This window comes from Rhinichthys klamathensis, unplaced genomic scaffold (genome assembly GCF_029890125.1).
Source record: "Rhinichthys klamathensis goyatoka isolate OS25496 unplaced genomic scaffold, OSU_Roscu_1.1 h1tg000009l_1, whole genome shotgun sequence".
Lineage (NCBI taxonomy): Eukaryota > Metazoa > Chordata > Actinopteri > Cypriniformes > Leuciscidae > Rhinichthys > Rhinichthys klamathensis.
This window is the reverse complement of record NW_026606562.1, coordinates 4,533,139-4,546,098: the sequence shown is the minus strand read 5'-3', so window position 1 is coordinate 4,546,098 and position 12,960 is coordinate 4,533,139. Positions and strand designations below refer to the sequence as shown.

The following is a 12,960-nucleotide window of genomic DNA, read 5'->3' as shown; positions in this document are numbered from 1 at the left end:
CAAAAGAAAGAGAAAGACAATCTTTCCAAAGAAATCATTAGGTATTTGATTTTTTAATCAAACCCCCTCTGTTCTCCATACTCTCCCTGCATCTGTTTACGCAATTTACAATTTGACATCTCATCCAAGATCAATTAACAGAGACAAGTGTTGAGCAACCGTCGCCTTCAAAGCATCCCTGCTGTAAGCGGTCCAACTGACGGTGTGTGGTGTCAATCCTGTCAAACTCAGAAAAGAGGTATCAGCATTATTATTGTATTATTTTTCATTGTAAACATAAACAATAATATTGTTTACCTTTCTGGAAACAGATTCTCTTTGATAGGAAGCATTTACGAGATAAATAATATTTCCCTTAGTTAAGAATTTTCTTTCTTGTTTTTTTTCTCTCATTGAAATTGGTTAACTTTTCTCTCTTTTTCCCATACTCAGTTGAGTGACGTAGTCCTCACATCACGAGCTGAAACCAGCTTTTCATTGATAGAAAATATTTATTAAAAATATTTCTCCCATTGAAAAAAAAAAACCCTTTACAAATTGAGATTTGTTTTAACCTTTTTCTCTCTCTTTCCCTCACTCAGTTGAGTGACGAAGTTTCCCCATCACTAGCCTACCTGTCTACACTGAGACCAACACGTAGACATTACAACATTTCACTATTAGTGTATCATCACTGAAACGACACTTAGCTGTTCAACCACATATAGGCTTATACCCCACACAGATCTGTGTCAGTCTCTTCACCCAGCGTGCCAACATGTCGTGGACGACGAACCCCAGTGCCCAAAAGGACGACGTGGACGCCTGGCTCAGAGGCATTACAGACTGCCTCACACCAAAGACAATTGAACTGTTATTATTTTTAATAATAATCATAATTCTGAGAAGATTCCTGACACGTGATTCAAGCCAGAACCACAACCACGTGGAACTAACCAAAATAACCTGTTCCTTAAGCAATGCCTTCACAGCCCAGCTGAAACTAAGCGACAAGCACATCACCCACCTCCAAGAGGAGCTGACACGTGCACAGAGCCGCATAGACAAGCTGGAAGTGAAAGTCCAGGACAACTTCAAGTGTCAGACCACTGAGTTCCTGAGAGAGCTGATGCACACTCAACACTGCACAGACCAGCTCAAAGCGAAAGCTCAAGACAAACTCAAAGTGCCTGACGAAGCGGAGCAAGAAACAAAGAAACAAGTTGACAAGCTCCAAGAAGCCCTTGCAGTCACTGAACGTGACAAACTAGAGTTAAAGACTGTCCAAAAGCACCTGGTAAACCAACTCCAGTCTGCTGAACATCAGCTAGAGAAAGCCAAAGCTGACATTAAAGATGAAGGGCTCTATCTTGCACTCGGCGCAAATGACTTTGTACACTGACGCATGTATCATTCCTATTTTGCACCCGCGCAAAGCGGACTTTTCCCTCCACAGACGCACGTCGGTTAACTAAGAAATACACTTGCGCTCCCCGGGGCGGTTCAGCGCAAAGAGGAGGCGTGTTCCGGCGCAAACTTTCCCTCATGCTATTTTGCTGTTCTATAAAACAATTGCGCCACTGACCAGAAAAAACCTAGTCTAAAGTCAGTGGCGCGTTGCGCGTTGTTCATTATGCTATTTTAAGCGCGCATGCTTGGCCATAATGTAGCGGGTGCACAACGCGCATACACTTTGATTATCTCATCAACACAGATGCAGCAGTTTTTATTTTTGCAAATCATACATTATAACAAGGAAAAATATTAACACATGAGGGAAATCATTGTGGTGTCCATGAAAATTTAGTTTTTTTTCCTCCCACGCCTGTTTAACCGACGCTGATTTGTATGGGGATGGGAGAAACCCACCCACGATAGATAGATAGATGGATAGATAGATAGATAGATAGATAGATAGATAGATAGATAGATAGATAGATAGATAGATAGATAGATAGATAGATAGATAAGTCTGATTTGAACGTTGAATTTCTTGTTATTTCTGCATGCATTCTACTTCAGACAGTCAATAAACAGTGCCGTCTGAGGGTGTTTGCATGAGGGTTTATGCCATAGTTTACAGGTGCACGCAAAACACGCAATACAACGTCACTTCTCTGTCTTTCACGGTCCTGACAAGAACGTCGGTCTCCTCGGCTGTGAACCGCTCCTGACGCGCGCCTGGTGAATCCGCCGTTATAATAGCAATCCGCCATGCAACATGCGCACCTGCTCTTAAAGGGAATGTGAGATGACGCTCTGATTGGTTTATTCCACGTTACGCCCAAACCACACCTATGAATAATGAAGCTACTTCAGACCAACCTCTTTTAGATTTGCGCCAGGCGCAAGAGGCATTTATCCCGCCGGGAAAATAGCAACAGCGCCGGGATCCGCCCACAAAGTTACTTGCGCTTTGCGCTTTGACACTTGCGTTTCAGATCGTTAAAATAGGGCCCAAGAACTCTGAAATTACTGCTCTGAAAGACCACCTGGAAAGGTGCAGCGCGGAAATGGACCATCTGACCCAACAGCGAGATGACGCCAACGACGAGCTCTACGCGGTCAGAGATGAACTCCAGCACATTTTCCAACAGAAACCAGAGCCAAGAAGGGAGAGACCTCCCTCAGCATCACCCCTGCTGAGCAGAACAGAGTCCTCCATCCAAGAACTGCCATACAACGGAAGAAGTGAATGGCCACAACCCAAAACGTCACCGGCCTTCACCACAGAACTCTTCCCTGCTAACAAACGAAGAGAGCTCATCCAGGCAGACTCCAAAGCTGCACAGGGGATGACCTTTAAAGATCTCAACCAGCTGGTGAAGAATATCACTCAGTTCAACCCGAACTCCACAGAGGGTCCCGACATCCAGACCTACATCAGAGATATCAACTTCCACCTAGAGGTGAGACCACATATGACTGACAGAGACAGATTCTACCTCCTCAGATCCACATCCAGTCCAGAGGTACGACGCTTCCTAGACAGACAACCTGCTCATGTCAAGTCAAACTACCAGCTGCTATGTGAGACACTGATTAAAGAATTCACAGGCCCAGAGTCGGAACACGGTGTGTTAATCGCTATGGAAACCAAACAAGGTCGACAAGAGACTCCCCAAGCCTACTACCACCGCTTTCGACAAGCCTACTTAGGTGCACATAACAAACCTGAACTTGAAGAGGATGTGAACTTCAAAACCCTCTTCCTGAGAAACCTGCACCCCGGATTGAGTCATCATCTTGGCATCATGGCCTGCCCAGGCACAATGACAATTCAACAGCTACGTGACCTGACACACAAGGCCTACATCAAACAAAAGATGAACTCAAAGAAAGGTTTGAAAACATCCACAGTTTCAAACTCCATCAGCCAAGACACAAGCCTTGCACTGGAAGACACCCAGTGGCATGACAATACCACAGTCCTTCGTAAGGAGCACAGAGAACGTGACTCCCATGTCGCTGACACCTACCACACTAACCGCATGGAAATGCCATGGGACCAGCCACGCTTCTCAAGTAACCCACAAGAAGGAAACCACTGGAAACCTAACTGGACATCCAAAGGCCATCAACCAAGGCATCCAAAAGCACTCCATGTGGGTACTCAACAACGAAACCCACCTTGGCACCACTCAGTTAAACACAGCACTGAGTATGCCCAAGAACCAGACAGTTTACCCTCAGAAGACACGGAGCAACTAATGAGGCAACTGAAAGTTTTCATCGGAAATGAGGTAAACATGGATGACGAACAGGATGGCGATGGAACGGAAGACCACCGTTTCATCTGATACACCTTCATAACAAACTTGACGACCACTTGTTCTACAACAACACAGTACAAAGTGGCCTCTCACAGTCAACCACTGACAAACACCCAGAGGTACCAGAAAACACCATCCTGGCTACCCATCACTCATAAAGAAACCACCAAACGAGCTCCAAACTCAAGAACCACGTGTGTGCTACAGCAACAACAGTATGCACAGAAGGTCAGAAAGTCTGTCACAACCAGAAGGCATCATCGGAGGAATGCAACAACGGAGACCAAGTTTCGCACTACATCTTCACACATCCGTGCCAAACTACCTCCCAATGTCTGCCAGAGAACTTCCTGCCTTACTGGATTGACCCCCAGCAGCTCACAGAAGAGCCCTTTTCCAAGGCAAAGATGCAACAAGCTCATCAAAGCTAAGCCATCAAGCAAAAGGGGGGGAGCAAAACAGACTGAGACAGATCTGACCATACATACATACATACATGCACTACACGACACCCCTAACATACCCACTTACATACAGAAGTTAACCACCTCTACCGTGCAAAACATTCAACAAATATGTTTTCCCCCACAGGTAGAAACTAACTTCAGAATCTAGCTTAACAACTTAGCTACACTTACCATAGGAAACATGGTAACTACCCATCCAACAAGTACACCTGAGAACACCTCTCACTACATCATGATACCTGACACCTTAGCTGCGCAACCGTAGTTATAAACCATATCAGGAACACTCAACTGCTTTGTTTTGTTTTACTTCTTCCTTCCTTTCCTTCTTTTATTAGGTAAAATGCCTGTCCACCCCATAAGGGTCAAGGTCACAATAATAGGATTGACACACCACTCCTATATTTGTAAGTCACCTTAAAACGAATGTGAGCCAGAGAACTCCCTGCATCATTCGTATCACAAATTGAAAGGTAAATTGGTCTAAACCTAGAACAATTTAGAAGAGAATAAAACAAACAAATCAAGTTTAGTCACAAAGTTGATCAATCACCGTACCAAAACAAAATAGAATAACGGTCCTAAAATTGAACTAAACTTTATTCAACGTGATTGACTATATTGAGAGAGTGAACCTGTTTAGGCCTAGATAATCTAATGCCCTGCACCAGTAAAGTGACCAGTCATGGAGGTGTTGTCTTGTTGTTTGCTGTGTGTGTTTGCTTCCTCTACCCGTTTCTCCAGCGTTCAATGATGTCTTCTCCTCAACCCATCATCGACCGAAGGGGGGATATGTAGCAACATTGAGAATGTACCAAACACAATTGAAGCTTTCAGACATAACCAAACACAAGATGCTGCATATTCCAGATTATCCCCAGGCACTGGAGCTAAGAGACCCTTTTGTTGTTTAACTAAAGGGAGAACGTTGTCAATGTTTTATAATTTGGCAAGAACAGATCTGTTCAGAAATGGTGAAACAAGAAGCCTTTCTTTAAGGACCAAGGTCTCATGATATGCGAACTAAACTCTCACGTGGTACACACCACGGATGTGACAGATGCGGACCATAAGGATACCCACACACACACACACACATAAGGACTTTCTTACATATCAAAATCCATAAAACTCATCCCAGAACAATTCCTGACTGACCCATAATCAAAATGATATAACATAACATAATTATATATTGTGTTTTACAACCCCTGTATGGGACTATTCTGCTTAGATCACATCTAAGTCATGTAATTGTTATGCTATGAGATGCTGGAATGAAAGTGTCGTGTTTCCTATCATTATGCTCATATATTATTAATTCAGAAGGTGGCTTGATTGAAATCTGTGTAAAAATGTTTATGTTCTTATAATAGTAATAATGTCTAAACTGTCGCCTCTTGTTCTCTCTGCTAAGGCCTGCAGAACAATGAGACCACAGAGAACACATGATTCGCGATGAGAGAAGGGGGGGGATAGAAAAGACCCCCCCTCTCAAATAACCATATAGTATCTTATTGTCCGAATTCCAAATTCCTCCAGGAGGCGGGACAAAACATTGGACTTTAAAACCTTAGACCCGAACACAGAAACTCTCTCTCTCTGGTCTTCTCTCTTGTGATCCTCTCTCTTGTGATGCGCTCTTGCGCTCTTGTGATGCGCTCTTGCTCTCTGGTGACTCTCTTGTGATGCCCGACGATGGTTGTGGTAACCATGTAGACGCAGAGACAAATGACCCAAATCAAGATATGGGTTAAAACAGATTCAGCCAAGCCATCTCGTCTCGTCACACCTTTCTTTCTTTTCTTAGTTGTTTCTTTTCCGTTAAAAGTCTCGGTTCTAAGTTAAGTTTTGCTGCAAAGTTTCGTTTTAACGTTTCAACTGCAAAACCAGCTTTCAACTTCAAAGACTTTCATTCATCCGCGCCAACACACCACGTGATTGGCCGCCCCAAGACATCTATCCAGGCACGAGACAGCCAGCCAACCAACGGACCGGGAAACCCCCTTTACGACAAAAAGGAGAATCCCCAAAGCAACGCAAAGGACAAGCAAGTAACGCCTCCAGACTCTTAACTGGTGTTTAATATAAAATTGAATCACCCGCCTAAGAAACGATAAAAGGGTGAAATTAATTATTGATGCTTCGTTCAGGTTGTGTCTTATAAGTGCATAGAATCTTGGGAATCTCACCATCTAACTCCTAAAACTCATTCTTCCTCACTCTCTGTCTTTCTTCAACTTGTATGAATGCGTGTGCGTGTGTTTGTGTTAGATATTTGTTTTGTGTGTTAGTCATAGGCTTATAATCAATAAAGTATTGTTTGTATTTGAAAAGAGAAGCATTACTTGTGATATGTGCTTACCGATTTATTGTCTTGAACTTCGATCTAAGTTACCTATGCTTTGACCCTTGATTTATTTCTTAATTTAGCTGTTAGCTGGGAATTAGTCTTTCTTGGCCAAGAAGATATTATATTTCCTAGAATTAATAATTGTTTATGCTTTCCGTTCATTGGATGAACTGATAAACTGATCATACTATTGATTTTGCTACAGTAAATTCTGAAAATAATTCAATTATTAATTATTGATCATAATCCGTTATGAATAATAATTAATTATATTTATACGTGCGTACAATCGCTACATTATTTATGGTGGAGAAAAATGCGGGAAGTTTAACCTAAATTGTAAGCATATACCAAGTAATTTATCTTTTCATATTGTGCGGATGAGAGATCCGAACCTGCGAAAGTCTGTGTGTGACGGATGGAGAGCGCGCAGCGCGCGCCCTGTTTGAATGAATCTGCTGCTTGAGAGACGCACCCCTGAGAGAGCTGTTAATCTAGTCTTTCTGCCTCCATATATGTTATTTTTTCAACTGCAGTAAAATAACCCAAGATATAAAATATCACACAACAATAAGGTGAGAATTGAGCGTGTTCCTCAATTTCTGAAATACCTTGATTATAGCTTACTGACGTCTGCGTGTTCCAGCGTCTGTCAAAGCTATACATGTGTGTGTATCAGCCAGAGAGCTTAACAAAATTATACTGCAGTAATTAAAATAACTATAGGCCTATAAGAACGATTATTCTCCTCACAGAGCGATGAGCGTGTTCCTCATCTAACGTTATATATATTTTTATCCGATTTACAGTGCGTGTTCCACTGCGACCCGTGATAAACATAGAAGCAGTTATATTTGTCTGATTGTCAATGCGTGTCCCATTGCAATCCCAGTAATAAACAGCTGTTTGTCTATGTTTGCTTGTATGTTGGTGTCTGTTCAATGAATGCTCGTGTAAACACTGCGTGTGTCCGAGTGTAGTTGAATAAGAGTTATTTTTATTGTGTTCAAGTAAAGCTTGACGTTGAAACTAACCAACAGTGAAGAACCCTGTTGTTCGTGTGCTCAGATAAACTTGCACAGAGACGATCTGCCGAGGTCGTCATCGTTCCATCTATTATAACGCAAAGCTGTCGCTTGCTTAAAGTTAATATCACTCCTAATAAATTGAGTGAAGCCCCACATCGTAAAACCAGCTAAAGCTACGAGTGTTGTATTTTTGTACAGTTTGAAATGCGCCGACATTTCCCGTAATATGATCGACTGTTACTGTACATGCATATGCTATATACATTGTTGAAATGCGCCGATCATTTCATGTAACAAACTGTTGCAATTCACGTGGTTGCCCACTAGAGTTTGTTTGGTCGCTATAGTTACGATCGTGACACGGAAGTCTTTACCAACGCTTCCGGGGAACTCTGACCTCTCACAGGCTTGCTTGAGTCAGAGTGTAAACAAACCCTTCTGTGGCTAGCTAAGCCAGCTAACCCCTTGCTAAGATAACCAAAGCAGTTGTTACAGTGAAGCCTGCTAAAGCCTTAAACATTATTTACATCAGTAGTATTAACATCACTGGTTAAATACAGTGTCTGTTTGAACAACGTTAAAGTGATTTAACAACTTTACACCTGTTGGTCTTTTCTTCTGTCTTATTTACCTTTCCCATATCTTAACTTACTTAACCCATATTTTCCGTGAAAAGGAAGTCGTTTGCAATTATTAATTCCTTTACCTGCATTTTACTTGAAAAAGAAAATGCTGGTTTATGATTATTAATTGTCAAGTTCGAATTTGATTTTTTTTAAGGGAATTATTAAATTTAAATTTAAATTCTATTTTTCTTAACAGGTAATTTCTAATGATTTCTCGATTTATTTTTAATAAATCTAATTTCATAATTTCTAAATTTCTCTTTTAGATCTAATCATAGGCGAATAAGTCTTAAACTTTGAAAGTTAAGAACTTATTCCACCAACATTTTCCCTATTACAAAATATTGTTAGACTCATACTTGCTTCTTATTGTTATTGCGTTGTATCCTCCTTTTCTCATTTATTTCAGTTGTGGTTATAAACTTAACCAATCTATTTTACTTATTCATTTACCCCCTTTATTTAATTTTCCTTTCTTATTTTGTCCACTATCATTATTACTTTCTTTCATCTTCATTACCTCTTCCTTTTTGCTTGGAAGTGACACACCTGAGCCTCAAAAGGAGACATTGGTATCTCACTACGAGTTTCAAATAAATCAGAGATAACCCTCTCTTACAAAAGTTTATTTGTGAATGTTTAGTTGTTTGGCAACTGTCAATTCTATACTCGTAGTTCGACAAAAGGCTCCAGCCATTTGTGGATCCAATCTCCTTCCCTCCTTCCCTTCTCACATCTTTCCTGTGCTGTCCTGCTTTACTCCATCCCATTCTTCGCACTTGTAGGGAACATACCTGGGAGAACCATCAACCGATTCAAAAGAAAGAGAAAGACAATCTTTCCAAAGAAATCATTAGGTATTTGATTTTTTAATCAAACCCCCTCTGTTCTCCATACTCTCCCTGCATCTGTTTACGCAATTTACAATTTGACATCTCATCCAAGATCAATTAACAGAGACAAGTGTTGAGCAACCGTCGCCTTCAAAGCATCCCTGCTGTAAGCGGTCCAACTGACGGTGTGTGGTGTCAATCCTGTCAAACTCAGAAAAGAGGTATCAGCATTATTATTGTATTATTTTTCATTGTAAACATAAACAATAATATTGTTTACCTTTCTGGAAACAGATTCTCTTTGATAGGAAGCATTTACGAGATAAATAATATTTCCCTTAGTTAAGAATTTTCTTTCTTGTTTTTTTTCTCTCATTGAAATTGGTTAACTTTTCTCTCTTTTTCCCATACTCAGTTGAGTGACGTAGTCCTCACATCACGAGCTGAAACCAGCTTTTCATTGATAGAAAATATTTATTAAAAATATTTCTCCCATTGAAAAAAAAAAACCCTTTACAAATTGAGATTTGTTTTAACCTTTTTCTCTCTCTTTCCCTCACTCAGTTGAGTGACGAAGTTTCCCCATCACTAGCCTACCTGTCTACACTGAGACCAACACGTAGACATTACAACATTTCACTATTAGTGTATCATCACTGAAACGACACTTAGCTGTTCAACCACATATAGGCTTATACCCCACACAGATCTGTGTCAGTCTCTTCACCCAGCGTGCCAACATGTCGTGGACGACGAACCCCAGTGCCCAAAAGGACGACGTGGACGCCTGGCTCAGAGGCATTACAGACTGCCTCACACCAAAGACAATTGAACTGTTATTATTTTTAATAATAATCATAATTCTGAGAAGATTCCTGACACGTGATTCAAGCCAGAACCACAACCACGTGGAACTAACCAAAATAACCTGTTCCTTAAGCAATGCCTTCACAGCCCAGCTGAAACTAAGCGACAAGCACATCACCCACCTCCAAGAGGAGCTGACACGTGCACAGAGCCGCATAGACAAGCTGGAAGTGAAAGTCCAGGACAACTTCAAGTGTCAGACCACTGAGTTCCTGAGAGAGCTGATGCACACTCAACACTGCACAGACCAGCTCAAAGCGAAAGCTCAAGACAAACTCAAAGTGCCTGACGAAGCGGAGCAAGAAACAAAGAAACAAGTTGACAAGCTCCAAGAAGCCCTTGCAGTCACTGAACGTGACAAACTAGAGTTAAAGACTGTCCAAAAGCACCTGGTAAACCAACTCCAGTCTGCTGAACATCAGCTAGAGAAAGCCAAAGCTGACATTAAAGATAAGAACTCTGAAATTACTGCTCTGAAAGACCACCTGGAAAGGTGCAGCGCGGAAATGGACCATCTGACCCAACAGCGAGATGACGCCAACGACGAGCTCTACGCGGTCAGAGATGAACTCCAGCACATTTTCCAACAGAAACCAGAGCCAAGAAGGGAGAGACCTCCCTCAGCATCACCCCTGCTGAGCAGAACAGAGTCCTCCATCCAAGAACTGCCATACAACGGAAGAAGTGAATGGCCACAACCCAAAACGTCACCGGCCTTCACCACAGAACTCTTCCCTGCTAACAAACGAAGAGAGCTCATCCAGGCAGACTCCAAAGCTGCACAGGGGATGACCTTTAAAGATCTCAACCAGCTGGTGAAGAATATCACTCAGTTCAACCCGAACTCCACAGAGGGTCCCGACATCCAGACCTACATCAGAGATATCAACTTCCACCTAGAGGTGAGACCACATATGACTGACAGAGACAGATTCTACCTCCTCAGATCCACTTCCAGTCCAGAGGTACGAAGCTTCCTAGACAGACAACCTGCTCATGTCAAGTCAAACTACCAGCTGCTATGTGAGACACTGATTAAAGAATTCACAGGCCCAGAGTCGGAACACGGTGTGTTAATCGCTATGGAAACCAAACAAGGTCGACAAGAGACTCCCCAAGCCTACTACCACCGCTTTCGACAAGCCTACTTAGGTGCACATAACAAACCTGAACTTGAAGAGGATGTGAACTTCAAAACCCTCTTCCTGAGAAACCTGCACCCCGGATTGAGTCATCATCTTGGCATCATGGCCTGCCCAGGCACAATGACAATTCAACAGCTACGTGACCTGACACACAAGGCCTACATCAAACAAAAGATGAACTCAAAGAAAGGTTTGAAAACATCCACAGTTTCAAACTCCATCAGCCAAGACACAAGCCTTGCACTGGAAGACACCCAGTGGCATGACAATACCACAGTCCTTCGTAAGGAGCACAGAGAACGTGACTCCCATGTCGCTGACACCTACCACACTAACCGCATGGAAATGCCATGGGACCAGCCACGCTTCTCAAGTAACCCACAAGAAGGAAACCACTGGAAACCTAACTGGACATCCAAAGGCCATCAACCAAGGCATCCAAAAGCACTCCATGTGGGTACTCAACAACGAAACCCACCTTGGCACCACTCAGTTAAACACAGCACTGAGTATGCCCAAGAACCAGACAGTTTACCCTCAGAAGACACGGAGCAACTAATGAGGCAACTGAAAGTTTTCATCGGAAATGAGGTAAACATGGATGACGAACAGGATGGCGATGGAACGGAAGACCACCGTTTCATCTGATACACCTTCATAACAAACTTGACGACCACTTGTTCTACAACAACACAGTACAAAGTGGCCTCTCACAGTCAACCACTGACAAACACCCAGAGGTACCAGAAAACACCATCCTGGCTACCCATCACTCATAAAGAAACCACCAAACGAGCTCCAAACTCAAGAACCACGTGTGTGCTACAGCAACAACAGTATGCACAGAAGGTCAGAAAGTCTGTCACAACCAGAAGGCATCATCGGAGGAATGCAACAACGGAGACCAAGTTTCGCACTACATCTTCACACATCCGTGCCAAACTACCTCCCAATGTCTGCCAGAGAACTTCCTGCCTTACTGGATTGACCCCCAGCAGCTCACAGAAGAGCCCTTTTCCAAGGCAAAGATGCAACAAGCTCATCAAAGCTAAGCCATCAAGCAAAAGGGGGGGAGCAAAACAGACTGAGACAGATCTGACCATACATACATACATACATGCACTACACGACACCCCTAACATACCCACTTACATACAGAAGTTAACCACCTCTACCGTGCAAAACATTCAACAAATATGTTTTCCCCCACAGGTAGAAACTAACTTCAGAATCTAGCTTAACAACTTAGCTACACTTACCATAGGAAACATGGTAACTACCCATCCAACAAGTACACCTGAGAACACCTCTCACTACATCATGATACCTGACACCTTAGCTGCGCAACCGTAGTTATAAACCATATCAGGAACACTCAACTGCTTTGTTTTGTTTTACTTCTTCCTTCCTTTCCTTCTTTTATTAGGTAAAATGCCTGTCCACCCCATAAGGGTCAAGGTCACAATAATAGGATTGACACACCACTCCTATATTTGTAAGTCACCTTAAAACGAATGTGAGCCAGAGAACTCCCTGCATCATTCGTATCACAAATTGAAAGGTAAATTGGTCTAAACCTAGAACAATTTAGAAGAGAATAAAACAAACAAATCAAGTTTAGTCACAAAGTTGATCAATCACCGTACCAAAACAAAATAGAATAACGGTCCTAAAATTGAACTAAACTTTATTCAACGTGATTGACTATATTGAGAGAGTGAACCTGTTTAGGCCTAGATAATCTAATGCCCTGCACCAGTAAAGTGACCAGTCATGGAGGTGTTGTCTTGTTGTTTGCTGTGTGTGTTTGCTTCCTCTACCCGTTTCTCCAGCGTTCAATGATGTCTTCTCCTCAACCCATCATCGACCGAAGGGGGGATATGTAGCAA

The 12,960-nt window shown here is 42.4% G+C and overlaps 1 protein-coding gene across 1 annotated transcript; it reads left to right on the top strand.

Annotated features, from left to right (window-relative positions):
- The first annotated feature begins 9,799 nt into the window (after nt 1-9,799).
- LOC130094563 (uncharacterized) lies at nt 9,800-11,719 on the top strand. Its single transcript, XM_056260902.1, has one exon. It carries the CDS (start codon nt 9,800-9,802, stop codon nt 11,717-11,719), a length of 1,920 nt encoding a protein of 639 aa, XP_056116877.1.
- Nucleotides 11,720-12,960: the final 1,241 nt, after the last annotated feature.

Coding starts and splice junctions, on each gene's coding strand:
- LOC130094563 (XM_056260902.1), top strand. CDS start 9,800: ATGTCGTGGACGACGAACCCCAGTGCCCAAAAGGACGACGTGGACGCC.